This window comes from Ranitomeya imitator, chromosome 9 (genome assembly GCF_032444005.1).
Source record: "Ranitomeya imitator isolate aRanImi1 chromosome 9, aRanImi1.pri, whole genome shotgun sequence".
In the NCBI taxonomy this organism is placed as follows: Eukaryota; Metazoa; Chordata; class Amphibia; order Anura; family Dendrobatidae; genus Ranitomeya; species Ranitomeya imitator.
In genome coordinates, this window is record NC_091290.1 from 42,860,955 (window position 1) to 42,887,005 (window position 26,051).

General features: G+C 40.3%; 2 protein-coding genes across 6 annotated transcripts in view; one reads left to right on the plus strand and one right to left on the minus strand.

Annotated features, from left to right (window-relative positions):
• LOC138649254 (sulfotransferase 1 family member D1-like) overlaps positions 1-5,869 on the minus strand; it is a 23,603-nt gene extending 17,734 nt beyond the window's left edge. Inside the window, exons 1-2 of one of the 2 annotated variants that reach the window (XM_069739486.1) lie at positions 5,674-5,869; positions 3,700-3,816 (exon numbers count right to left, since the gene is read on the minus strand). In XM_069739486.1, the coding sequence (XP_069595587.1) occupies positions 3,700-3,816; positions 5,674-5,729 (173 nt within the window). In that variant the 5' untranslated portion in view covers positions 5,730-5,869. Of the gene's footprint in view, positions 1-3,699; positions 3,817-5,673 lie in introns of those variants that run through there. The other variant, XM_069739487.1, reaches the window with a different exon arrangement.
• On the plus strand, positions 962-24,402 carry SLC25A45 (solute carrier family 25 member 45). Of its 4 annotated transcripts, none has more exons than XM_069739491.1 (7): positions 962-993; positions 8,605-8,673; positions 12,307-12,350; positions 12,939-13,010; positions 13,378-13,560; positions 16,420-16,684; positions 23,020-24,402. In XM_069739491.1, exons 2-7 carry the CDS (start codon positions 8,637-8,639, stop codon positions 23,286-23,288), a joined length of 870 nt encoding a protein of 289 aa, XP_069595592.1. In that variant the 5' UTR covers positions 962-993; positions 8,605-8,636; the 3' UTR covers positions 23,289-24,402. The 4 variants fall into 4 exon arrangements, with proteins under 4 accessions (XP_069595592.1, XP_069595591.1, XP_069595593.1 ...); XM_069739490.1 differs by having other exon boundaries at positions 968-1,227; XM_069739489.1 differs by lacking the exon at positions 962-993 and adding an exon at positions 3,755-3,853.
• The last annotated feature ends 1,649 nt before the right edge of the window (positions 24,403-26,051 follow it).

Here is a 26,051-nt window from a genome sequence, read left to right on the forward strand (position 1 = left end):
CCTAAGACTCCCAAAGAACACACATCCAAATAGTAAAACTTGTCCAACAGTGAAATACAAAACTACTGTCATGAGGTATTTGGCAATTGTCCTCAGTTTAGGTGGAAAAACTATTTTGTGATGTTAGCTGTGCTTGAATCCAGTTCGGCTGTCTCCATCTATTTCATAGACAATGAATGGAACGATAAGGTGCATGCAAAATCTCCACTCCATCCAAAGAGACCTAGGACCCCGGATTTATTGATCAGCTACTCTCAGCTGAATTATGACCGCAAAGTTCAGTTCAACTTTCATGTGATGATTTATCAACAGGGAGGCATTCAGAAGGAAGACGAAGTGTACTGATCAATTCAAAGTTAACGTCTTATGCAGCCATGTCCAAGGAATAGAAAAAAGGTGGCACTCACCGTCCATTAAAAAAGGTCCTCTATTGCGTAACAGTTAATACAAATTAAAAGTTTGAAAATTGCTAAATTTTCCAAATTTTTGCTAAATTTCCATTTTTTTTCCCAGAAATAAATGAGAGTTATAGCGAAGAAATTTTACCCCTAACATGAAGTACAATATGTCACAATCTCAGAATCAGTGGGCTACATTGAAGTGTTTCAGAGCTATAACTTCATAAAGTGACAGTGGTCAGAATTCTAAAAATTGGCTCTGCCGCTAAGGGGTTAAGAAATGCAACATTTAATTACCACTTATTATCAGTCATTGGCTTCCAAAATCTTTATGGGTGTTGCATGGGAACTCAAGTATTTACAATTAAGGTACATGCTAGAACAAATTTAAAATGCGAATTAGGTGATATTGTCGATGCAGTTCTATAGGAAAAGTACAGCCAATAGGAAAAGTACAGCCAACTACTTCTTATCTGTTTTGTATGTGAAAAAATAGACTTTGTATCTCCACGTTCCTGGTGTACTTTAAGATTCCATATTGCCCCTCCCTGCTCTTTGTATGGCGGACAAGCAAATGTACACATTTTCAATAGAGGTCTGAAGACTTCTTTCCCTCTTCAACCTTATTCTTTGGCTTTCTTTCAACTTTATTTGTGTGTGAAGAACTCCTCTCTCTGTCTTTTTTTCTTCTTTATTTTATCTGGTTGGAAATCAGGGACACTATGTGGCAGGCAGAGGTAGCAGTTACATCTCCTTACTGATGCCTGGGGGGGCAGAATTCCTCCTTGCGACATTCGAAGATGCCAGTCTTTTATTTGGTACCTGACAGGTGAGCTCTCCTGTAACTGAATTTGCACAGTCAAGTCTGCTGTACCATTAGTCAAACTGGTACAAAAAATATTGTGCCACCTGACTAATAACACCTAAAAAAATACAATGATCATAAGTATGAATCCATTGTATTAATGAGGGAAGAGCTAACCTTGTCTCTCTGTTCCACCATTGACTAATGTATTCTATGTATCTACCTGTATGCATAGTGGCCATTAGTCAATGGCTATGAGTTTGATGTGGAGCTCCTTTTATGAGTACAATGTATTTCATTTCTATAACATCTGTGCTGATTTGTGCCTCCTCTATTTCCGATTTGACCACTGGGCCTTTGTTGAGTGTAACTCTTTACTGCGGCAGTCCTGTTTTTTCCTGGGACTTTTGGTGCTGCTATATAAGGGAGCTATGGGGATAATTTTAGTCTAGGTTTTGATCACTCCTTCTTGAGAATCCTTGGCGGGGCAGTCTGCTATTTAAACCCGTGAAGCTCTGTCTCTACTGCCAGTCAATAGCATAGCTGTCCTGGTGTATACTGCTGTGCTCCTGTTGTTCTGATTACTCCTAATCTTTGACCTCGGCTTGACTTTTGACAGCCTGCTTGCTTTGTGATTTTGTCTCTGACATGACCGCTTGGCTTTGACTCTGCTTGGCAACCATTCCTGCCTCTGGTTCGCTCCTCTGGAAATCATACCTTCTGTTGACGCAATTTACTGTACCCATTGTGAGACCAGATCCCTGTACAGGGAATAAAAGATGGTGGGGATTTCTCTGGAATCTGCCAGACACAGTGACTTCTGCCAATCCTGACCGAGGCAGCATTTTTGAACCCCGTGCCTGAGAGCGTAGTGAAATATCTATGAATCCATTGTATTCTTTGATCGGTGCTATTAGAAAAGGGGCACAATATTATGTGGGGGGGGAGGCTTCTAGTAAAGACAGTATACTGTATCTGTCTTTATAGTGTGCAGCTCCTAAATAAGGATGCATATTATGATTGTCCTGCTTTAAAAAGACTGGCAAACACAGATAATTTTATGTGTGGTTTAGACTTTCCGTTTTAATGGGGCTGCCCAGAATTGAACAACTTATTACTTATCCCTCAGATGGGTCATCAATTTGAGATTTGAGAGGAGATGAATTTCAATGTCAGAATCTTCTATAAAACCATACGTTTATTCAAAATATTAACAAGTCACAATACCAAAACATGAGGACAATTAGCAAACGTGTTTCAGTCAAACATCTTTAGTGCATTTGTCTGAAACTCGTTTGCAGATTATACTGATGGTTTGGTATTGCGACTTTGTAACATTTTGAATTCCTCTCCTTTTTATGGTTCTCCCTTGTGGAACTACAAGTTTCAGGTGAGCTGACTTCCTTTCACTTCTTTTTCTTTTCTATCAATTCAAGATTGGTTTGGGTCCAAAACTTGGCAACAATCAGTTCCCCTGTAGAGGCTGAGTACTGCATTTTATCTCCCATTCAAGTTAATGGTATATAAAGTGGGGTACCACTAAGCAATATATAGATTGCTGTGAAATGCTCCTTACGTTACCAGATTTTAGCAGATTAGTGGGTGTGCAGGTGTCGGATACACACCAATTTCCTATTCAAGTGAATAGGAGATAAACATCAGTACCTGGCAGCGGCCACTAAGCAGTGTAAGCAGACCTCTCTCTGACAACCCTAGACAACGCCTATAATAATGTGCCTTTCGGATTTTGTTTTTAATGTATTTCTCCTATATTGACTTTAATGAACAGAACAGCCTAAAACAAGAACAAAAGCCATTGCAAATGACTGCAATCCGATTTCCTCAAGAGCCAGCTCCGGAAATGTTTCCTTTAAACTGTCTCTTTACCACAAACACACTTGTGATTGCAATTTTTATTAACTGATGTTTTTCTGTATTGTTTTTTTTTTTGCTCTGCATTTGGGAAGTGCAAATAAAGAAGTCTAAAAATCAATGATGTATTCATGCCTTTTGCTGCTCTAGAATTGATTTTACCCATTGATTTAATTTCTTTAATTTCTTACAAGTTGCAAGGAAACACAATTATGTGCTGAGAAAGAAAATATGTGCAAAATGAGTTGGAAACAATTATTTTGTTATGAAAGGTTATGAAAGAGTTATCTACAAAATAAATTATTTGCATGCTAAAGGTGAGTATTGTTTTTACATTTCTACAACATGCTTAGTTATGTGGGAAAACTTAAATCAAATATCTATCATTCTTTTTCTTTTTTTTTACAGGTTGACTTTTTTTGAAAAACAAAGAAACAAACACTTTAAATTGTTTTGCCAGCATAACGCTAATCCTTCCATAAATGTGTCTTATTATACATGAATATGGAACTTGTTTTCAAACTTGTCGTAAATCAATGTTATTCATACTATGTATTCATCAGTATAATAGTTAATAATTAGTTGTTTTAGTTCAGAACCACAACGAATGTTGAGCTTACTTACTTATCGTCTTCAAATATCATCCTGTTATGTGTTTCTGTTTCTTTAAATGATCTTTGTACGAGATCTTTGCAACGTTTTTGGAGTAAAGTATTCCACCGCTGTCGCTTACTGTGAACGCTAGAAATTATACTTGGTTATTCATTATGCAATTTAGGTAAACATTAACTATTAAAACGTAGGAGTGTCTATAAAGTTCATACTAGGTGATCAAGCTCAGATACAGTATGACATTGGTAATATGAGCCAAATGCCAAAAGTAATAGAAGCAGGCAGTTAGAAACTAGGCAAGCCATATGAGTGATCGTCAGCTGCGTTCCCCAACACTTCCATGTACAATTCTTATGCAGGGGTCAAAGGCAGGACCGAAACGCGCGTCGGGGCGGACGCGCAATCTCTGGGGACCCCTGCATAAGAATTGTGTCCAGGTACTTTGTAATAATTGTACACCAGCTTAATGTGTACTACACCGGAGCATGCTGATCCTCTTTATCTATAGATATACCTCGACCTGTGATTTTGTGATATTATATTACAATTATACCATGACGTGATTATTTCATATATAGTCATTGCTATCATTGTTTCCATGTCTGGTATTATGTGATATATATACATTTTATGATATATTGCAGGTGTCCCTACATTGTGCTCCCCTTTTTGTCACAGCTTGCTGCTACATGTGTATCATGTCCCTTTCATCTTGTCCTGTAAATGTAATTTTATTAATATAATAAAATGCATTAACTATGTCATTTGATCTGGACTATTAATCATCGATTTGTTCCTCTGTGCATGTTTTATACTCTCTAGATGTAATAATAACATAAAATATATGAATACAATTAAATAACAGGCAGAAACCTATATTGATAAGTTTTTGCACTCTTTTTGGCCTTTGATCTGTTAGTTTCAAGAGTTATAAACAGCAATAATTTACTTTTATTTACATTGAAGGCTGGTTAATGATTTTCAGTAGATTATCAATTGTACATTCTGTTGTTAGGGTTAAAGATATTGTTTCAGCAAGACAACTTTTATGAGAAGAGAGGAATAGAGTAAGGGTTGTGTCTCACACCAGTGCTGGATTCACATCTACAATGCTCAGTAATGCTGAATCATACCCTCCATGCTTCTGATACTGAGTATGTGCTAGCCAGAAACCCTAGCAGCTGATGAGATGAGGTAGACTGAGCTTCAACATCCAGACATGTTGGTAGAGTGTCTCTCTTGGTCTTAGATGTCACTCCAAAAACATTCTACGGCTATGTTCACATGTTGTATTTTTTGCAGCTTTTTCTAATGCAAATTAAAAGCTCCTTTTTACAGTGCGAGCAAAAGCTATGAGATTTCAGAAATATCATGCACAAGTTTTTTTGTTTTTTTTCCCTGACTGAATTGGAAAACCGCTGCGTTTTTGAAAACTGCAGAATGTCAATTCTTTCATCGTTTTTGCAGTGATTTTTCAACATAGAAAACAAAGAGACAGTATAAAATACTGCAAAGAATACAGCCACAAAATTTTGCAGATTGTTTGCTGCTTTTTCGTTGAATAAAACTAACTTTATTAAACATGTACTGTAGACAAAGGACACACATAATCTGCACCAAAAAATGCAGAAAACGATGCATAAAAAAGCAGCAAAACCTGCTTTTTGTAAGCACCTTCTCTACTGCCAAGGTTTTACCTGCAGAAAAAAAAGCGCAGAAAAATGCAACATGTGAACATAGCGTAATACTGCATTCAATAAGTGGTAGGAAAAGACAGAAAAAGGGCCCTACTAAGGAATGAATCTAACGGGAATCTGGTAGATGTCCAGAATATGGTAGCAGTCCTCATTGGTGAATATGGCCAATCACAAATCAACATATTGTGATCTATCAAGAATAATTATACCCTCCAATGATTGGCCAATATCTTATCACCACGTTTAGAACACAAAAGAGATCTCAACTCATCCTTTGAAAAATTCTCACCTCCTCTTTGATTTCCACATACTCTTTCTTGCAAGACTACATAGTCCTGTCCGCATCCATCACTGGAGATAGATTTGTGCTTTGGAGTATACAATCCATATATAAACCTGACCCCACATCTTGTTGCCTTTTTTTCGAAATCATTGTCAAAAGGCACAGATTAGGAATACTCTTCTACAATTTCCAGTTCCGTATATCGCAATCTGTCATTTATTTTTATGAATTTTTTCCATTTCAGTTTCTGGGAAAAAAAGGGCAATATCCTTAAACTTGAAGAACTTGTTATAAAAAAAAAATCAGTTTTTATCATAATATGACCATTTTTCATCTACTTTTCAACCATAAGCCCTTCAATATAATGTTAAACAAGCTAGTACAGAATCAAATTTATTTTAAAATTTTAACTAAATCGCAAGTAAAAAAAAAAAACAGCCGGCATTTTTTTTTTAAACAAGCATTTTATCCTTACTGTACCTTAAGGCTACTTTCACACTTGAGTCGGTACGGGGCTGTCGCAATGCGTTGGCCCGACGTACCGACGCACGTTGTGAAAATTGTGCACAACGTGGGCAGCGGATGCAGTTTTTCAACGCATCTGCTGCCCAGTCTATGTCCCAGGGAGGAGGGGCGGAGTTCTGGCCACGCATGCTCGGTCGGAAATGGCGGACGCGACGTACAAAAAAAGTTACATTGAACTTTTTTTGTGACGACGGTCCGCCAAAACACGACGGATCCAGTGCACGACGGCGCGACGTGTGGCCATCCGTCGCAATCTGTCGGCAATACAAGTCTATGGGCAAAAACGCATCCTGCAGGCACATTTGCAGGATCCGTTTTTTGCCCAAAACAACGGATTGCGACGGAGGACAAAAAACGCAAGTGTGAAAGTAGCCTAAATATGAAAAAGAAATGTCTTACCTTTTTTGGCAGGTCTTCAAAGCAGTTGCTGAGCATGCTACCTTGGAAGTCACATTGATGTACCCAACATTAATAGCTGTTTTGAATGCATATAATTATGTTAAAATGCAATCCTAACTGCTATTTAGATTTTTGCTGCTTTTCAAAAAAAATGTTGTACTACTTCCAGGAGGTCTGGTTTTCTTTCCTGAAGTTTAGAGTTTTCTTTCCGTTTTCAAATTTGGACCAGATTGTGAAAAACAAACTATTCTGAAATGTATATTAACAATCTGATGTATTAAAATGGCCAAAATAGGAGAACCATGAGTCAAAAACTAGCCAATAGATAGTACAGAACTAATATAAACTTTATTTAATACATAAAATATTACAATTACCATGTAAATATAAAGTGACATATAGTGACTTAATCCAGGTACAGAGAAGACCGTATATCACAGACCAATACAGGTAATCCCCATGTATGCAGTAGGTATACTACCAATACATACACATCACAGTATTGCCTAATTACCAATTGACCAGATATATTAGTATATAACTATAAATAAGTACTGTGGCAATGATCGTACATCTAAATGCCTGCAAAAGGGAAAAGTACAACGCAAGTTAGTTACCCATGTGGGATGAAGTAGTAGTCCCGTCCGGATGCCGGTCAGTAACCCCAACGCGCGTTTCGCGTTTGAACGTTATCGCTTCCTCAGGGGGCGATAACGTTCAAACGCGAAACGCGCGTTGGGGTTACTGACCGGCATCCGGACGGGACTACTACTTCATCCCACATGGGTAACTAACTTGCGTTGTACTTTTCCCTTTTGCAGGCATTTAGATGTACGATCATTGCCACAGTACTTATTTATAGTTATATACTAATATATCTGGTCAATTGGTAATTAGGCAATACTGTGATGTGTATGTATTGGTAGTATACCTACTGCATACATGGGGATTACCTGCATTGGTCTGTGATATACGGTCTTCTCTGTACCTGGATTAAGTCACTATATGTCACTTTATATTTACATGGTAATTGTAATATTTTATGTATTAAATAAAGTTTATATTAGTTCTGTACTATCTATTGGCTAGTTTTTGACTCATGGTTCTCCTATTTTGGCTATTTGGTTGAGTCGCCTTTCTTTGAAGTTATTTAGGCTGATGTTTATTTATATAATGATGTATTAAAATGTTGCAAAAACAGTCAATTAAAATATTCTTAATGTAATTAATAGATACTCATGTTTATAGGGGTTGTCCACTACTTGGGCAACCCCTTCTCAACCAGCATGTTTGCCCCCAGTAAAATAATACACACCTATGCTCACTTCCAGTGCTGGCGCTGTTCCAGCAGTGTCAGCTCGCGCTCTCCCGGGGATCACCCCACATTGTTATGTCACACGAATCAGACTGGCCGCTCACATCCTCTTGATGTTTGATTCATCCGAAGATGAGGAGAGTGAAGCTATTAGGGTGCAGGGATTGCATGACATAACAAGGTAACGCGATCCTCGGGAGAGCCAGACACCGCTGGAACAGCGCTGGCCCTGAAGGTGAGTATAAGTGTTGTTTTTTTACCGTGGGGCAAAAATGCTGATTGAGAAGGGGTTGTCCGAGTAGTGGACAACCCCTTTTAAGGTCTCTGAAATCTGAGCCACTCTGTCGCTTGAATGAGTAGAGAAAAAGGCTGGTCTCCATCATTGTCTTCCCGCTCTGCTTACCTTGATAGTCATGTCTCTCCCTACACACATATATAGAGAGAGACCTGTCAATCTAGAGCAGTGAGGTGGGGAGAAGTCTCCGGGGACGTGCCTCTTAGACTCGTTGTATGGCACCTTTATTAAGTATATTTACTCTGAAATACCTGAGGATTCATAATGAGAAAGATGGCTGAAGTAATTGAGCAGGATTTTTCTTGCTGACAGGTTCCCTTTAAGTGGCCACCTACTAGTTAAATTTTACATATATTGCTGACAACTCAAAGTTCGAGCTGGTCCTTTTTTTCCCGTCTCCTAGGGTAAAATCCACGTGTGTCTGGTGAGTCTGCAATGCCTTCTGCTGAATTTATTGCGGGGTGGATTTCAGGTAATGTAGAAATACACAACAGCACATTGTAGTTGTGCACAGTATATGTGCTATAAGCTTCATTTCGATTATATAAATCCCAACAGTGTGCTCATTACTAAAAAATAACCTTTGTACCTGTTTTAAAGGCTTTTCTGTGTATTGAGATAAGATATTTCCTGCAGTGTTCCTTGAAAGCTATGTTTAGATATATGAAAACTATGTATAAAAGTCAGAGTAGTCAGAGAGTGCAGTGCTAAGGGACAGTGACATGCTGCAAATTGGGAATATTATGTATATATTGCAAGAGGGGTTATTTACATGTTTGGAGAAACAATCAAAACTTAAAAATGTAAAGGCCTATTTCCATCAAAGACATTTATGGCACATTCATGGGCTATTTATCCTCATTTAAACATGTAAATGTCTGTGACTGAAAGCTGCTTCTGTGTCTCCCATAAAAGTAAATGGAGATTGTGTAGACATGTACAGAAACTTCTCCATTCAAACTTATGAATTATGAACTTAAAAGGCTTCCACATTCAGGTCTGTACATGCAGGACAGAAAGGTTAGGCAGGGTGTGTGCTTTTAAATATGAGAGAGAAGGATGGATCTGGTCTGGTGGCTCAAAATTCCCATACACAGACAGCTATCTGCCATGACTCCCCTGTTAAATAGGAACGCTTGGCTAAGGTTATGTGAAAGCCACTGCCAGATGTTTATTATCACCTGGATTGAAATCCAATGTACTGGATACATCTGGATTCAGGCGACTATGGTCTAATTTTTATGTACCTGTCTCAGGTTAAAGGTTGTGCTCCGCATATTGTGGAGCCTCATATTTATTACTGTAATGAGCGGTACCATGTGACCGCTCAGTACAGGAAGAAGCTGTCAGCGCCGGGGAACCAGGGACCTGCAGGGACCGCGCCAGGAGCAGGTGAGTATAATTAGACAGCCCCCGCTCCCCCTCACTTGCCGACCCCTGGGTATGACTCGAGTATAAGTCGAGAGGGGGACTTTCAGCCCAAAAAAATGGTTAAGTGGTTTTTAGAGGAAATACATAGGAAACTCGGTCAAGATAGCAAAACACGAATTTTATTAACAAAAAATATTATTAACATTTAAAAGATAACTGGTACAGGCCAAAACCCAACAGGAAATTTTACACAATATTGTCTTGCCATGCCACACGTCCAATATCCGAATCAAAATAGGCAGCAAATTGGTCCCGCATGTGGCCAACTTCAACTGTTGACCGCTGCAGGTGATGCTGGTAATCTGGCAATGGGTTTGCAACAGGTTCATCCAGTTCAATGTTGGGTTGCTCCTTAGCCATTATGTGTTATGACATGGTGGTTTAGGAGCAACATGGAACGAGCTCTGAAGGAAGTGGTAACTGTACTGACCGCAGTCCCTAAGCTCAACACAACACTAGAAGTAGCCGTGGAATGCTCCTAACTCTCCCTAGGCACCTCGTCACCGCCTAAGAGCTAACTACCCCTAAAGATAGAAGCAGGAAAACTATCTTGCCTCAGAGAAAATCCCCAAAGGATAGATTAGCCCCCCACAAATAATGACTGTGAGTGGAGAGGGAAAAGACATACACAGAATGAAACCAGGATGAGCACAGGAGGCCAGTCTAGCTTGATAGATAGGACAGGATGGAATACTGTGCGGTCAGTATAAAACACTACAAAAATCCACGCAGAGTTTACTAAAAATCTCCACACCTGACTAAAGGTGTGGAGGGTAAATCTGCTTCCCAGAGCTTCCGGCAAGACAGAATTAATTCATACTGATAACGCTGGATAAACATAGAAAGCACAGAACGGAAAAGTCCACAATCTGTGAACAGAAAAGAGCAAGCAAAAACTTAGCTTTGCAGAACTGGTCAGGATAACAGGGAAATCCAAAAGAGATGTGAATCCAACCAGGAACCATTTACAAGTGGCACTAGCTGAAGGACAGAGCAGGCATAAATAGCCGAGCAGAAAAGACGATCAGTGAAAGCAGCTGCTGACAGCTAACTCCAAGGAGCAGCCATACCACTTGAAACCACAAGAGAGAGCCCAAGAGCAGAACTCACAAAAGTGCCACTTACAACCACCGGAGGGAGCCCAAGAGCGGAATTCACAACAATTATGTAATTGTGGAGAACCACACAGGCTTTGACCAGCTCATCGACTGTCTCCATTTTTAGATTAATGGCTGTCGCAAGAATGCGCCATTTTGAGACTAGAATCCCAAAGGTACACTCTACTGTTCTTCGGGCCCTGCTCAGTCTGTAGTTAAAGATCCTTTTAGTGTGGCTCAAGTCCCGACTGGAATATGGCTTCAGTAGGTTTTCACACATCTGAAAGGCCTCATCCCCAACCATAACAAATGGCATCGGTGGACCTTGAGTGTTGGGGAGAGGTCGTGGCAGTGGAAAATTAAAATTTCTTCCATACACCCGTCGGCCCATATTTGAGTTCTTGAAATTCTGTGAGTCATTCCCACAGCCAAAAGCTCCAATGTCCACAGCGATGAAGCGACTGTCCGCATCTGCTATTGCCATTAGCACAACTGAAAAATATTTTTTGTTGTTGAAGTACTCCGATTCAGTTCTGGCGGGTTTGATAATGCATATGTGCTTTCTATCCACCGCTCCCAAACAGTTGGGGAAATCACACACACTCCAGAATTTTTCAGCAGCTTCAATCCACATGTCCTCCGTGGGTAGGGGTATAAACTCATCCCAGAGAACGTTCTTTGTTGCTCCCAAGCAAACGCACAGGCAAGAAACAGCTTGATGCTTAAATCCAGGTTGAAATAAAAGCTCTCCATGCGAAGATCCATCATGACACAGGATACAGTACCAAACTGTGAAGATTTCAGCAGTCCTAGGGTCTATATATAGATATCCCATAATACACGCCCTCTGTAGTCCTATTGGCGGTATCTGGTTATCTAGATTTTGTTTCTGTTAAATTTTTCACCATGCGTACAAAAAACGCAAACGCATGCAAAACGCATGGAAAAGCGTGAAAACGCCGGTTTTTTTTAAACGCATGCGTTAACGTGTGCGTCTAAAAAACGCTGCGTTTGTACGCGTTTCAAAGCATTTTTTCCTTCATTTGCGGTTGCGAATTAAACGCTGCGGATTCTAACGCAAATGTGAAACTAGCCTTATTTACATTTTTTGCTGTATCTTAACAAACTGCTGTTTGGAGAGTGTTCACATCAATGCAAACTCCTGTGATTTCTATATCCTACATCTAAGTTCTTCTTCAGACCTGTAATTTTACTTTTTAGTTGCTCTTCTCTGTTTATCTGCCTTCCTGTTTCCATTAGAAAAGCTGCCACTAGTAGTAGCAGAGCTCATTCATGCTCGGCCAGCATTCTGCTCAGCAGGTATCTGAGAACCAATTTCAGCCCGATAACTAGCACTTTATTAAAGTTGATTGGCGCTTGTTTACTGGCTCTTAACATTGGCTGAGAAACTGTATGGGAAAAAAAAAACGTTATTACGCTTCAGTCCCCATACAGCTTTGTGTTGTAAGCAGCACATCCCTGTTTACAAATAGTGATGCGAGGCTGACAACATGTATGCCCTGAAATAAGAAAACTTTGATTATTGTGACCCCCTGTATCAACTTTCTATTTTTCAGGAGCTCTCGGGCTTGTTGTCGGGCATCCTATAGACACAGTTAAGGTGAATACCATATCTTACTAATAAAGCATAATTAAAACACAGTGATATCTCTGAAACAACTATCCAAAATTGCATTTAAATTTTTTTTTTCGGGTTGGGTGGGTGTCTTCTTCAAGAGGATGGCTATTATGCATCGTCATTTATGGTGGTACAGAAAGTTTGGCACAAGAAATCTTCAGAAAATTACCAATTTTTTTAAATTGTACTTGTGTGTGTTCCATTTTTTTTTTTTTTTTTTTTTTTTTTTTTTACTTTTTAGCCCTTTTTTTCAAATATCCTGCCTCTGATGATAAGGAAACTGTTGAAAACTCTTCCTGAATAGCATTGGAAATGCAAGTCTAAACACACTCTAATGTTTATTTAAAAAAGATTGTGATATGAAAAACAAAAGCGAAAGACGTAATTAGAAAAAAATATTCCATGTAACACAAAAACTTGATTTAAACAATGGGAGATTTCCTGACAGCAGCTTCCCTTTAAGTGATGATCTGTAGAAAGAGGTGGTCTTTTAGATCAATTTCACTGCACTTTTTATCTGTATCTTGCTGAGATTGACTTGCGGTTGAGATCTCCATTACTTTCCTGCAGGTACGTCTGCAGACGCAGTCAAGGTACCGTGGAATTCTCGACTGCATACTGAAGACTTACAAGAAAGAAAATGTAAGTGCTTATTGTCATACATTGTATCCTGCTGTTGGAGAGATCAGATACTAGTTCATGCTACAGAAAACATGAAAAATATACAAATTACTGGAAATGAATGCATTGGATTATTTATCAGTAACTATTAACCTCGAAATTGTATGCATATTATTTGTTACTTTTGAGCTAGGTAATGAGCTTGTCTTGAGGACTGCAAAAAAAAATCAAGGGTTAAACTGCAAGCTTGACGTGTCCTTGATAGACCCAGGTTTTGATAATGCATTTGTAACCAAGAACTTACAGTATAAAAAAAGCAAGAAAAGTATTTTCTAAAAACAACAATATTTTTTATGTTTCTCTTTGTTTCTTGTTTTGACTTTCATAGATTTTGGGATTCTTTAAAGGAATGAGTTTTCCTGTTGGCAGTGTGGCTGTCAGTAATTCTTTAATGTTTGGATCATATAGTAATGCATTACTCTATATAACCGGTAAGGAGTGTAAAGACTGGAGAAATCCACCAGAAAACCATCAGGTTTTTCTAGCTGGTTCTTTTGCAGGACTGGTACAGGTAAGTTTTCCGTTCCTATTTGAAATAAATTTGTCAAATGCTGCTATAGTGGTATAGGTGTAATCAATATCGTCCGAACCTTAAAGTTCAGTCAATGGTTTCTACCATGGCCAAACACCTGGAATAGATGGCCAAAAATAAATAGTCCAGATGGACGCTGCTAAATAGTTAATTCCAACAATGAGTATGAAGCTAATGTCCGCAGAAATTAATATCTCACAAATGTTTTATTAATTTACAAAAGACAGGCTGATATACAGAATATGACAATATAATAGTTCTATAGCAAAAAACACAGCAGGTCCACTCCATATAACAAGCTAGGGATGTGGAGTCTCATAGCTGTGAACAGCAGGTGATATGTAGTATCAAAGTCACACACAGCTAGTACCTAATATCCAAGCCATGGATATATCAGGAAAAATATAAAGTGCTAGTGCATATACGTAGTCAACTTCAAGAGGTAGAGAGCCTTGTGTGAAGATATTGTGAAAGAAACGTTTGTGAAGTTATGCACTTGCTATCTACTGTATGTACAGGTGTTTCTCATAAAACTAGAATATCATCAAAAAGTTCATTTATTTCAGTTCTTCAATGCATAAAGTGAAACTCGTATATTATATAGAGTCATTACAAACAGAGTGATGTTTTTATTTCTGTTAATGTTGATGATTATGGCTTACAGCCAATGAAAACCCAAAAAGTCATTACCTCAGTAAATTAGAACACTTTATAACACCAGCTTGAAAAATTATTTTAAAATCCAAAATGTTGGCCTACTGAAATGTATGTTCAGTAAATGCACTCAATACTTGGTCGGGGCTCCTTTTGCATCAATTACTACATCAATTGCGGCGTGGCATGGAGGCGATCAGCCTGTGGCACTGCTGAGGGGTTATGGAAGCCCAGGTTGCTTTGATAGCAGCCTTGAGCTCGTCTGCATTGCTGGGTCTGGTGTCTCTCATCTTCCTCTTGACAATATCCCATAGATTCTCTATGGGGTTAAGGTCAGGCGAGTTTGCTGCCAATCAAGCACAGTGATACTGTTGTATATAAACCAGGTATAAGTACTTTTGTCAATGTGGACAGGTGCCAAGTCCTGCTGGGGAATGAAATTTCCATCTCTAAAAAGCTTGTTGGCAGAGGGAAGCATGAAGTGCTCTAAATTTGCTTGGTAGATGGCTGCGCTGACTTTGGTCTTGATAAAACACAGTGGACCTACCTCCAATTTTCTGATATGTATTTTAAATTTTTTTTCCGAAAACCCTGTATCATTTCCTTTACACTTCCCAAATACAAATAGTTGCTACTTTGTTTTGCTGTATCACATAAAATCCCAATAAAATACACTTAAATTTGTTGGTGTATCATGAAAAAATGTTAAAAAGTTCACGGGGTATGAATACTTTTTTACGGCACTGTATGTGAATACAGACTTTTGTGTTAAACCTGGACAACCCTTTAAGATTGTCATCAACGTTAAATGAATTTCAGACAGACCGCATATAGTTGTGAGATCGTCCGACCTATTATTTGTATCATGGCTTTCCACTGACGGGAGATGTCAGGGGAAAGAAGAATCGGGCATATTCAATTTCATCATGCCCAATCCATTTGATCTAAATGAAGTTAAGCTGAAGCAGAGAGAGGTGTCTGGCATCGATTTATGACCCTCTCCCCATTGAGAACATATGTATGCTTGGCCAAACATTTGTAGGGTGGATGGGTTGTGAGGAACAGCTGTTGGCGGAATGAAAAATTCAGGACCTGTGTGCTGCATTGGTCAAAGATAGAAAAAAAATAGACATTTTTCATTTTTATATTGACAGTCTAATAAAAACACTTATCAAAATAATGACTTTTTATGTGAAAAATCTAAATTCCTTAATTTAATATGACATTCATATGTTATGTCAATGTCACTGTTTGATTATACCTTCCTTGTGTAGTAGTAAAGCTGTCCATGAGTGGAGGATTGGTCATGTACCTTCTGTGTCCAATGCAGGAGTATACCAACTCCACAATGTGATGCTGTATGGTAGTAAAAGGCAACCTGTCACCAGATTTTTTTCGTATAAAATATGGCCACCATCATTAGGGCATCTTTTATAGCATGCTGGAATGTTGTAAAAAAGTCCCCATTCCCCTGTGCAGATCCTAAAAAGACATTTTATTATACTTGCAGACAGAGCAGTCCGATAAGATGGGCATCTCTGGTCTTGATCCGGCGCCTCCTCTCTTCTTGCGATCGGCGTCCCTCTTCCCTTCTTCAAGTGGATGATGCATCCTATGTCATTCACACAGTGTCCTCCATCGCGCTCCTGGGCAGGCGCACATCTCTCTGCTCTCCTCTCGGCGGAGCAAAGTACTGTAGTGCGCATGCGCCCGCTTTACTTCCAGGTTATCGGCGCTCTTTTCTTTTTCTGGCACATGCGCACTACAGTACTTTGCTCTGCAGGACGGAGAGAAGTGCGCCTGCGCAGGAGCACGGTGGAGGACACTATGTGGATGACATAGGAGGTGTCATCCACATAAAGCAGTGAAGTAGGATGGCGATCATAAGAAGGAGGTGCCGGGTCAAGACCAGAGATGCCCATCAGACCATATTGCGCTGTATGAGTGTATAATAAAAGGCCTTATTTGGGATCTGGATTTGGGACTTTTTTTTATACAGAATTCCAGTATGCTGTAAAAGAAGCCCTAATGGTGGCCGTACTTTATAGGAGGAAAACCTGATGACAGGTTCCCCTTCAAGGATAAATCTTCACTTCAGCAGTGACTCCTTGATTTCCTATAAAGCTATAAAATAAGTAGATGTTGAAATCTGAAACAAAGCCTTATACGCTCTTATGTCTGCAGGTATATTTTACAGCTCCAGTTGACCTGATAAAAGTGAGATTACAGAACCAAACGGAGTCGTTCAAACAAGGGAAGCTGGACAATCTACAGGCTCGGTATCGTGGTCCTGTTCACTGTGCTGTGAGCATATTCAAAGAAGAAGGCATTAGGGGTCTCTATAGGGGGTCCAATGCACTGATTGTACGCGACGTGCCCACTCTTGGATTATATTTCTTAACATATGAAGTCCTTTGCAAATGGATGACTAGTGATGGTGAAATACCAGGTAAGACTATTAGAGAGTTTACACTGGTGAGTGAGAATCAGATTTACAGGGGGAAAAATAATTATTTGACATATAATTGTTAGTCTGTCACGCTATTGGCTATGCAGGTAACTGATAACTATAAAAGTGTCGAGACACTTTAAAGGGAACCTGTCACCCCGAAAATCGCGGGTGAGGTAAGCCCACCGGCATCAGGGGCTTATCTGCAGCATTCTGTAATGCTGTAGATAAGCCCCCGATGTTACCTGAAAAAGGAGAAAAAGACGTTATATTATACTCACCCAGGGGCGGTCCCGCTGCTGGTCAGGTCGGATGGGCGTCTCAGGTCCGCTGCAGCGCCTCCCATCTTCATTCCAAGACGTCCTCTTCTGATCTTCAGCTACGGCTCCGGCGCAGGCGTACTTTGCTCTGCCCTCTTGAGGGCAGAGGATAGTACTGCAGTGCGCAGGTGCCGGAAAGGTCAGAGGCCCGGCGCCTGCGCACTGCAGTACTTTGAGGGCAGAACAAAGTACGCCTGCGCCGGAACCGTGGCTGAAGATCAGAAGAGGACGTCTTGTAATGAAGATGGGAGGCGCCGCAGCGGACCGGAGACACCCATCCGACCTGACCAGCAGCGGGAACGCCCCTGGGTGAGTATAATATAACGTCTTTTTCTCCTTTTTCAGGTAACATAGGGGGCTTATCTACAGCATTACAGAATGCTGCAGATAAGCCCCTGATGCCGGTGGGCTTACCTCACCCGCGATTTTCGGGGTGACAGGTTCCCTTTAAGGAGAGTCACAATCAGTCCTGCAAGGGTCTCACTTTCTTTGTTATCCAAATTGTGCAAAAACATTGGAGAGGCGGAAATTATAAGGAGGCAGAATCAAATTGGATCTTCCTATTAAACCGTCTGGCGCCAAAAGGCCTACATTTTGATATAGAACTACATGCCCTTTAAAGGGAGTCCGTCACCCCCAAAATCGTATATGAGTTGTGGCCACCGGAATCAGGGGCTTATCTACAGCATTCTGTAATGCTGTAGATAAGCCCCCGATGTATCCTGAAAGATGAGAAATAAAGGTTATATTATACTCACCCAGGGGCGGTCCCATTGTGGTCTGGATCCGATGGGCGTCGCGGTCCGGTCCAGCGCCCCCTATCTTCATACGATGACGTCCTCTTCTTGTCTTCTTGCCATGGCTCCGGCGCAGGCGTACTTTGTCTGCCCTGTTGAGGGCAGAGCAAAGTACTGCAGTGCGCAGGCGCCGGGAAAGCTCAGAGAGGCCCAGTGCCTGCGCACTGCAGTACTTTGCTGTGACCTCAACAGGGCAGACAAAGTACGCCTGCGCCGGAGCCATGGCAAGAAGACAAGAAGAGGACGTCATCGTATGAAGATAGGAGGCGCCGGAGCGGACCGCGACGCCCATCGGACCTGGACTGCAGCGGGACCGCCCCGGGTGAGTATAATATAACCTTTATTTCTCATCTTTCAGGATACATCGGGGGCTTATCTACAGCATTACAGAATGCTTATTTTACACTAAAGAAAGAGTATCAATAACACCAAGAGCGTAACTAAAAAGTTAATATTTATTAAACATATATCAAAATTACATATAACATAAAAATACAGGAAGAGGAGGAAACAAAACAGGTACACAAAGGGAAGATCACTTGTCCACTGTATAACCCGGGAGAGCACATGAATATATCACTCTATCAATGGTCAGAAAAAAGAGAGCGGGTGCAGAGGTATTCCTAATCATGCTGTAATCTCACAGGTATTGTCATAGGCACAGCACCACCAAGTCCATTCAACACATATTTTGTCGAACAATGCTCACCCATAGTAAGTCAGGAAAATGCGGTGATCTTCCCACGACCCCTGACGCGCGTTTCGCCTTCTGGATATACTGGGAGGGTTTTCATGGTAGTATACCCTTGGCCATTGATGACATGATGTGCTTGATGATTATTTTTTGAGCATTACAGAATGCTGTAGATAAGCCCCTGATACCAGTGGCCGCAGCCACGATTTTAGGGATGACAGATTCCCTTTAAACACTGTTAAATAAATATATATATAAACATATATATATATATGATCCTATAACAAAACTTAATAAAATTAACATTTTTATAATTTTACTTTTAAAATAATATAAAGTTCCATTTTAATCATCAACTATATTATTTATAACTAAGTTTATGTATTAATATCAATGGAAAATTATAAGGTTGTTGTTTTATTCATTTACTGACACTGTGGATTAATCTCTATCAGCATTCACTCCATCAATACAACCATCTGGTATGCAGTGAATCTCATATTAGTGGATTAAGGGATAGCTACTGCCAAGTGCTTGGAGACAGGGGCGGAAACACATTGTTTAGCTTCTTGGTTCTTCAGAGCCTCCATACTATTGTGACATCACAAGCTGTCTCTAGCACTGTCGGCCATTTTTCTGCCGGGTATCCAGGGACGCTACCGGCCAGAGCGCTCCTGGCTCTACTTGTGCAGTTCCCGCTCCACGGAGAGATTCATTGATCTATAAACCACGCTCTACGTCCACCTGCTTCTATTTATGAGCCGGATATTCTCAGCAGCAGCGCGGATTCCATACACTGTTATTCCGATGGTGCAACTACATAGTATGTAACCCTTTCCTTAAACTTCAACCAACCTGCCCCGCTAAATACATTGTATGTTAACCTTCACTCATGGTCTAACTCCACTAAGTGGGCAGTTAGCAGTTTTTATACTTATCAGTTTCCTGCATAGCCAATAGCACGACAGACTAACAATTACGGTATATTTCATTTTTTTTCTTTGGTCAACAATTTGGGTTTCTCACACAGAATTAGTGATGAGCGAATATACTCGTTACTCGAGATTTCTCGAGCATGCTCGGGGGTCCTCCAAGTATTTTTCAGTGCTCGGAGTTTTAGTTTTTCTTGCCGTAGCCGAATGATTTACATCTGTTAGCCAGCATAAGAACATGTGGGGGTTGCCTGGTTGCTAGGGAATCCCCACATGTACTTATGCTGCGGCAATAAAAACATAAAATACTCGGATGACACCCGAGCGTTGCTCGGGAAATCTCGAGTAACTAGTATATTCGCTCATCACTACACAGAATCCAAGGTCTGTCTACCGCATATTCTCCCCCCCACTCCTCTATCTCTATTTCCGTAATGTAGGCGCTGGTTTTCTTCGTATTTCATTTGAAAATAAGTATTTGATACACCGCCGACTTTGCAAGTTTTCCCACCCACAAAGAATGGAGAGGTCTGTAATTTTTATCGTAGGTACACTACAACTGTGAGAGACAGAAGCTAAAAAAAAATCCAGAAAATAACATTGTATAATTTTTACTTTTTACTTAATTTGCATTTTATTGTATGAAATAAGTATTGGATACAATGGAATAACAGAACTTAATATTTTGTACAGAAACTTTTGTTTGCAATTACAGAGGTCAGACGTTACCTGTAGTTCTTGACCTGATTTGCACACATTGCAGCAGGGATTTTGATCCACTCCTTCATCCAGATCTTCTCCAGATCTTTCAGGTTTCGGGGCTGTCGCTGGCAACATTGAGTTTCAGCTTCCTCCAAAGATTTTCTAATGGGTTCAGGTCTGGAGAATGGCTAGGCCACTTTGGGACCTTGAAATGCTTCTTACGGAGCCACTGCTTAGTTGCCCTCGCTGTGTGTTTTGGTTCAGTGTCATGATGGAAGACCCAGTCATGACCCATATTCAATGCTATTACTGAGAGGAGTTTGTTGACTAAAATCTCACAATACATTACTCCATCCATCCTTCCTTCAATACTGTGCAGTTGTGTTATCCCCTTTGCAGAAAAGCACCTCGAAATGATGATGTTTCCACCACTATGCTTCACTATGCCGATTCCTGACCTTTCCCAGAGTCATCCTTACCCCACAAGGCGAGATATTGCATGGAGCCCCAGGCTGAGGAAGATTGACAGTCATCTTGTGTTTCTTCCATTTTCTAACAATTGTGCCAACAGTTGTTGCCTTCTCACCAAGCTGCTTGCCTATTGTCCTGTAGCCCATCCCAGCCTTGTGCAGGTCTACAATATTGTCCCTGGTGACTTAGACAGCTCTTTGGTCTTGGCCATGGTGGAGAGGTTGGAGTGTGATTGAGTATCTGGACAGGTGTCTTTTATACAGGTAACGAGTTCATACAGAAAAATTAACAGGTCTGTGAGAGCCAGAATTTTTGCTGGTAGGTAGGTGATCAAATACGTTTTTCATGCAATAAAATGCAATTTAATTATTTAAAAATCATACAATGTGATTTTCTGGTTTTTATATTTAGATTCTGTCTCTCACAGTTCCAGTGTACCTACGATAAAAATTACAGACCTCTCCAATTTTTGTAGTTGGGAAAATGTGCAAAATCGTCAAATGTATCAAATACTTATTTTCCCCACTGTATGTAGTAAAGAAAGTAAAGCAAAACTCGGTGACAAAAGTCTATATCAGGGCCATATATGCATTTTGTGTTTGCAGTTATTATAGCCTTTATGCCTGAGGGCAAAGTCTTGTTCTTTTTTTTTCTTGTTTCCTTTTATTGCATATTTTATTTAAATCTATTAAATGTATTAACTGAGACAAATAAACATGCAGATCCCATCTGACACCCATCTGCAGATTACAAGATGCCTCATTAGTTTTAAAAGTAGGTCTGCATGCACTCTCCTACAGAGAGGTGTCCATGGGCATTTCATAATGTTACATGGTAAATGTCCAAAGCGAACCACTCTGCCATTGGCGGAGTTATCATTCAATCTACTGTGCCTAATGCTAAAAAACAATCTGTGCTTACTTACCTTTCTTGGGTCCTGCGCTGAGTCTCCACCATTGCTCCCGGTATCTGTTATTGTCTGCAGATCTAACGCCATATCAACAACACAACAAACTAGTGAGCTCAATGGCTCCTAGAGGCTCCACTTGTTAGGCAGGGCCAATGAGCTCACTGATTGACTGCAATGTAGTAAACGTAATATGAATAACAAAAAAAGACCTTTACCCACCCTCCTCAGGTCCAGTCTCCAACACTGTTCGCAATGTCTGTTATTGGATACAAATCTGCTGCCACAGGGTCTCTAGTGCTTCCATAACCCTTTTAAAGAGCCTTTCCAAAAGACGTAGAATTTACAGGCAAACCAGAATCGTTACCAAAAGGAAGTGTAATAAACTTAGTGCTAAGTGCAGTGGAGATCAGTATCATGGGTCAGAAAAGAGGCCGAGAGACAATAGGTTAAGAGTTCAAGAATATGTAGAATGATATGCAGGTAAACAGCTATGACACAGCAGGTTAGTAGCAGACAGAGCTGGATAGGCAGTAAGCACGTGTACAGACCGTGGAAGTCCAAGTATGTCAGATCCAGAGACCTGGAGACCAGACCAGGCCTCCTAGCAGGGAGCAGTCCAGCGGCAGAGACGAGTGCAGAGCAGATCCAGGGTAGCAAGTCTTTGCAATGAAGAGATGTAGAACTGGAGACAGATGGGGTATCCCAAAGTAATGAAGAAACCAGCAAGATAGCAGTTCTTCCAGCTTGATCACAAGTCAGGAACAAGATACTCAAGCAATGAGTATATATTCAGAGCTCCCTTAAATACACCACAGACAGGAACAAGGAAAATCTGACAGGAAACAAGATGGCCCCCATGAGGCCAATGACTCCATCTTAGGTAAGGGCAAAAGTAACTGAACTGAGGGCAAACAGCAACTAGAAACAGATATACAGTCCAAGTCCTTACAGGAAGACTCTTTTGGGAAAGATTGTAGTTTTCTTTTATATTCTACGTCATGTGGTGGGGATCTTTAAAGGGTTAATATTGACTTATAGTATATCTACAGGATAGGTGTTGATCAGTGGGGGACCCACTTCTGGATCCTACCCCAATTGGCAGAATGGGGAACTTTTATCCTTACCTGATGATCCATTTATTATATATGGGAATGCCAAAGCACTGCGCTTGGCGTTTTCTGGCACCCCGTTAAAATAATAGATTGTTTGTTGAGTATCCAAACAACTGTGCCATTTTGTATTGGGGTTAAAGTTCCCCATCTAGTTTAAAGTTCCTCGATCTCCTGGTCGGTGCGGGTCCAAACAGTGGGACATCCAGTGATCAGCAAATTAGGTGATAACTGGTTTTCATTAGACAAGCCCTTTAATATAGTGCCACTGTGTAAAACCATGGGTGTTTTACAACACTGTCATAACTAGAGGAACATTCTATATTGTTAGAAACATAATAATAATGTTTAGTTACATTTAGTAAAACATTTGTATGATATCCTTATACTTTTACATTAGACTCCTGGACTATGCTCTTTGCTGGTGGTTGTGCCGGGACAGCAGGATGGGCAGCTGCAAACCCAATGGATGTAATAAAGAGCCGCTTGCAGATGGATGGGATGAAAGGTGTCCAATATCGGGGTATACTTGACTGTACTTGCAAGAGCATAAAACAAGAAGGGCTCCGAGTGCTGTGTAAAGGACTCACCGTAAATAGCCTTCGTGCCTTTCCTGTTAACGCAGTCACTTTTCTAAGTTATGAAAAGTTGCTGGAGAACTTTCGATAAATTGGTCGCCAACTATAGTTAGTTTCAGCCAATAGTTTTTGTCATCTGTTACGACACAAGCAAAATGACCTAAAATCCTCCAGGACTCAGTCAGAGATCTTTAAAAAACACAAAGACAAACACAAAGAAAAGAACAGAAAGAAATATTTAGAGTGAAATACCTACAGTTTCAGTGTCTAATATGCTTGTATATTACTGGAAAACCTTGAAAGATGCAACTTTCCCTAAAATATGGCAATTGAGACCAGCAAACCTTTCAATCATTTTGGGATTAGTGCACTAGAACTGGAATCATCAGGATTCCCTTTTTGTGATGATATGCCTTCTAAAATAAATCCGACTTCTACAAAGGAATCAGAAAATAAAGCAGCCAATGTGCAGGGAAACAGATGTGATCCCAGAGTTACAAAACCCTGCCTATAATTATAGCTAACGAATCCAACAAAGGAGATAGCCTATGCCAGAAAGATCTTACTTAGTCTTAAATGTTTATTCTAATGCATGTCTTCGGTAGTATTTGAGTCTGTATCACTCAAGGATGTTTACATGCAGAAATTATGTCACAATTTCAACAATTCCGACGGTTCAGAAGGATGTTCACAGTGCAAATGCAATTCATCAATTAATGATACAGATTTTTCATTTATTGCTGGTTATCTCAGTATTAAAATTGTTATATTTTGAACAGTAAAATATGCAGTTTTGGCACCCTTGAAATTATTCCCGAAAATGAAGTTTCACCCCAAAAATTGCCCACACCTATTACTTGCCCCAGGTGACTTTGAACGGGGATCGCATACTCATTCGGCCATAACTGTAAAGGATTGTCTTCTGACTTGTCCGAAATATACTGACTTACTAGTTTATTTCAATATGTGCGGGATATCCGTGATTTTCATTACAGAGACTCCATGTGCTGCTGTAGTATGCACAGATAAGATGCCTTATGTATGGAGTTCCCTCCTAGAAACAGTAGAATAGAAAAAAAAAGTATGTTTCCATGAAAGGGGTGTGGAGAAGACTTATACACCTCTATAGCAACCTTATTATGAATGGAGAAGACAGGGGCATAATATGGCCACGAGTTCTGATCCTCCTTACAGGATAACAATATACAGTTAGGTCCATATATATTTGGACAGAGACAACAGTTTTCTAATTTTATTTAAAGACATTACTACAATGAATTTTAAACAAAACAATTCAGATGCAGTTGAAGTTCAGACTTTCAGCTTTCATTTAAGGGTATCCACATTAATATTGGATGAAGGGTTTAGGAGTTTCAGCTCGTTAATATGTGTTACCCTGTTTTTAAAGGGACCAAAAGTAATTGGACAGATTCAATAATTTTAAATAAAATGTTAATTTTTAGTACTTGGTTGAAAACCCTTTGTTGGCAATGACTGCCTGAAGTCTTGAACTCATGGACATCACCAGACGCTGTGTTTCCTCCTTTTTGATGCTCTGCCAGGCCTTCACTGCGGTGGTTTTCAGTTGCTGTTTGTTTTTGGGCCTTTCTGCCTGAAGTGTAGTCTTTAACAAGTGAAATGCATGCTCAATTGGGTTGAGATCAGGTGACTGACTAGGCCATTCAGGAATATTGCACTTCTTTGCTTTAATAAACTCCTGGGTTGCTTTGGCTTTATGTTTTGGGTCATTGTCCATCTGTAGTATGAAACGACGACCAATCAGTTTGGCTGCATTTGGCTGGATCTGAGCACACAGTATGGCGGCTCTGAATACCTCAGAATTCATTCGGCTGCTTCTGTCCTGTGTCACATAATCAATAAACACTAGTGACCCAGTGCCACTGGCAGCCATGCATGCCCAAGCCATCACACTGCCTCCGCCGTGTATTACAGATGAGGTGGTATGCTTTGGATCATGAGTTGTACCACGCCTTCGCCATACTTTTCTCTTTCCATCATTCTGGCAGAGGTTGATCTTGGTTTCATCTGTCCAAAGAAAGTTCTTCCAGAACTGTGCTGGCTTTTTTAGATGGTTTTTAGCCTTAGTCTAGCCTTTTTATTCTTGAATCTTGTGAGTGGCTTGCACCGTGCAGTGACCCCTCTGTATTTACTTTCATGCAGTCTTCTCTTTATGGTAGATTTGGATATTGATTCACCTACCTCCTGGAGAGTGTTGTTCACTTGGTTGGCTGTTGTGAAGGGGTTTCTCTTCACCATGGAGATTAGTCTGCGATCATCCACCACTGTTGTCTCCCGTGGGCGCCCAGGTCTTTTTGCATTGATGAGTTCACCAGTGCTTTCTTTCTTTCTCAGGATGTACCAAACTGTAGATTTCACAACTCCTAATATTGTAACAGTTTCTCGGATGGGTTTTTTCTGTTTTCGCAGCTTAAGGATGGCTTGTTTCACCTGCATGGAGAGCTCCTTTGGCTGCATGTTTACTTCACAGCAAAATCTTCCAAATGCAAGCACCACACCTCAAATCAACTCCAGGCCTTTTATCTGCTTAATTGAGAATGACATAACGAAGGGATTGCCCACACCTTTCCATGAAATAGCTTTGGATTCAATTGTCCAATTACTTTTGGTCCCTTTAAAAACAGGGTGGCACATGTTAAGGAGCTGAAACTCCTAAACCCTTCATCCAATTTTAATGTGGATACCCTCAAATGAAAGCTGAATGTCTGAACTTCAACTGCATCTGAATTGTTTTGTTAAAAATTCATTGTGGTAATGTCTATTGTTGTGAATTCTGTGGCTGAGTTCACTTCTGTGGTCACAAGTGGTATTGCAG

What these genes read in the sequence shown, in the direction of transcription:
- SLC25A45 (XM_069739491.1), top strand. Translation starts at nt 8,637, where the DNA reads ATGCCTTCTGCTGAATTTATTGCGGGGTGGATTTCAG. An exon ending in TATTGCGGGGTGGATTTCAG is followed by an intron (nt 8,674 to 12,306) that starts GTAATGTAGAAA and finishes TCTATTTTTCAG; the next exon opens with GAGCTCTCGGGCTTGTTGTC. An exon ending in CTTTTGCAGGACTGGTACAG is followed by an intron (nt 13,561 to 16,419) that starts GTAAGTTTTCCG and finishes TTATGTCTGCAG; the next exon opens with GTATATTTTACAGCTCCAGT.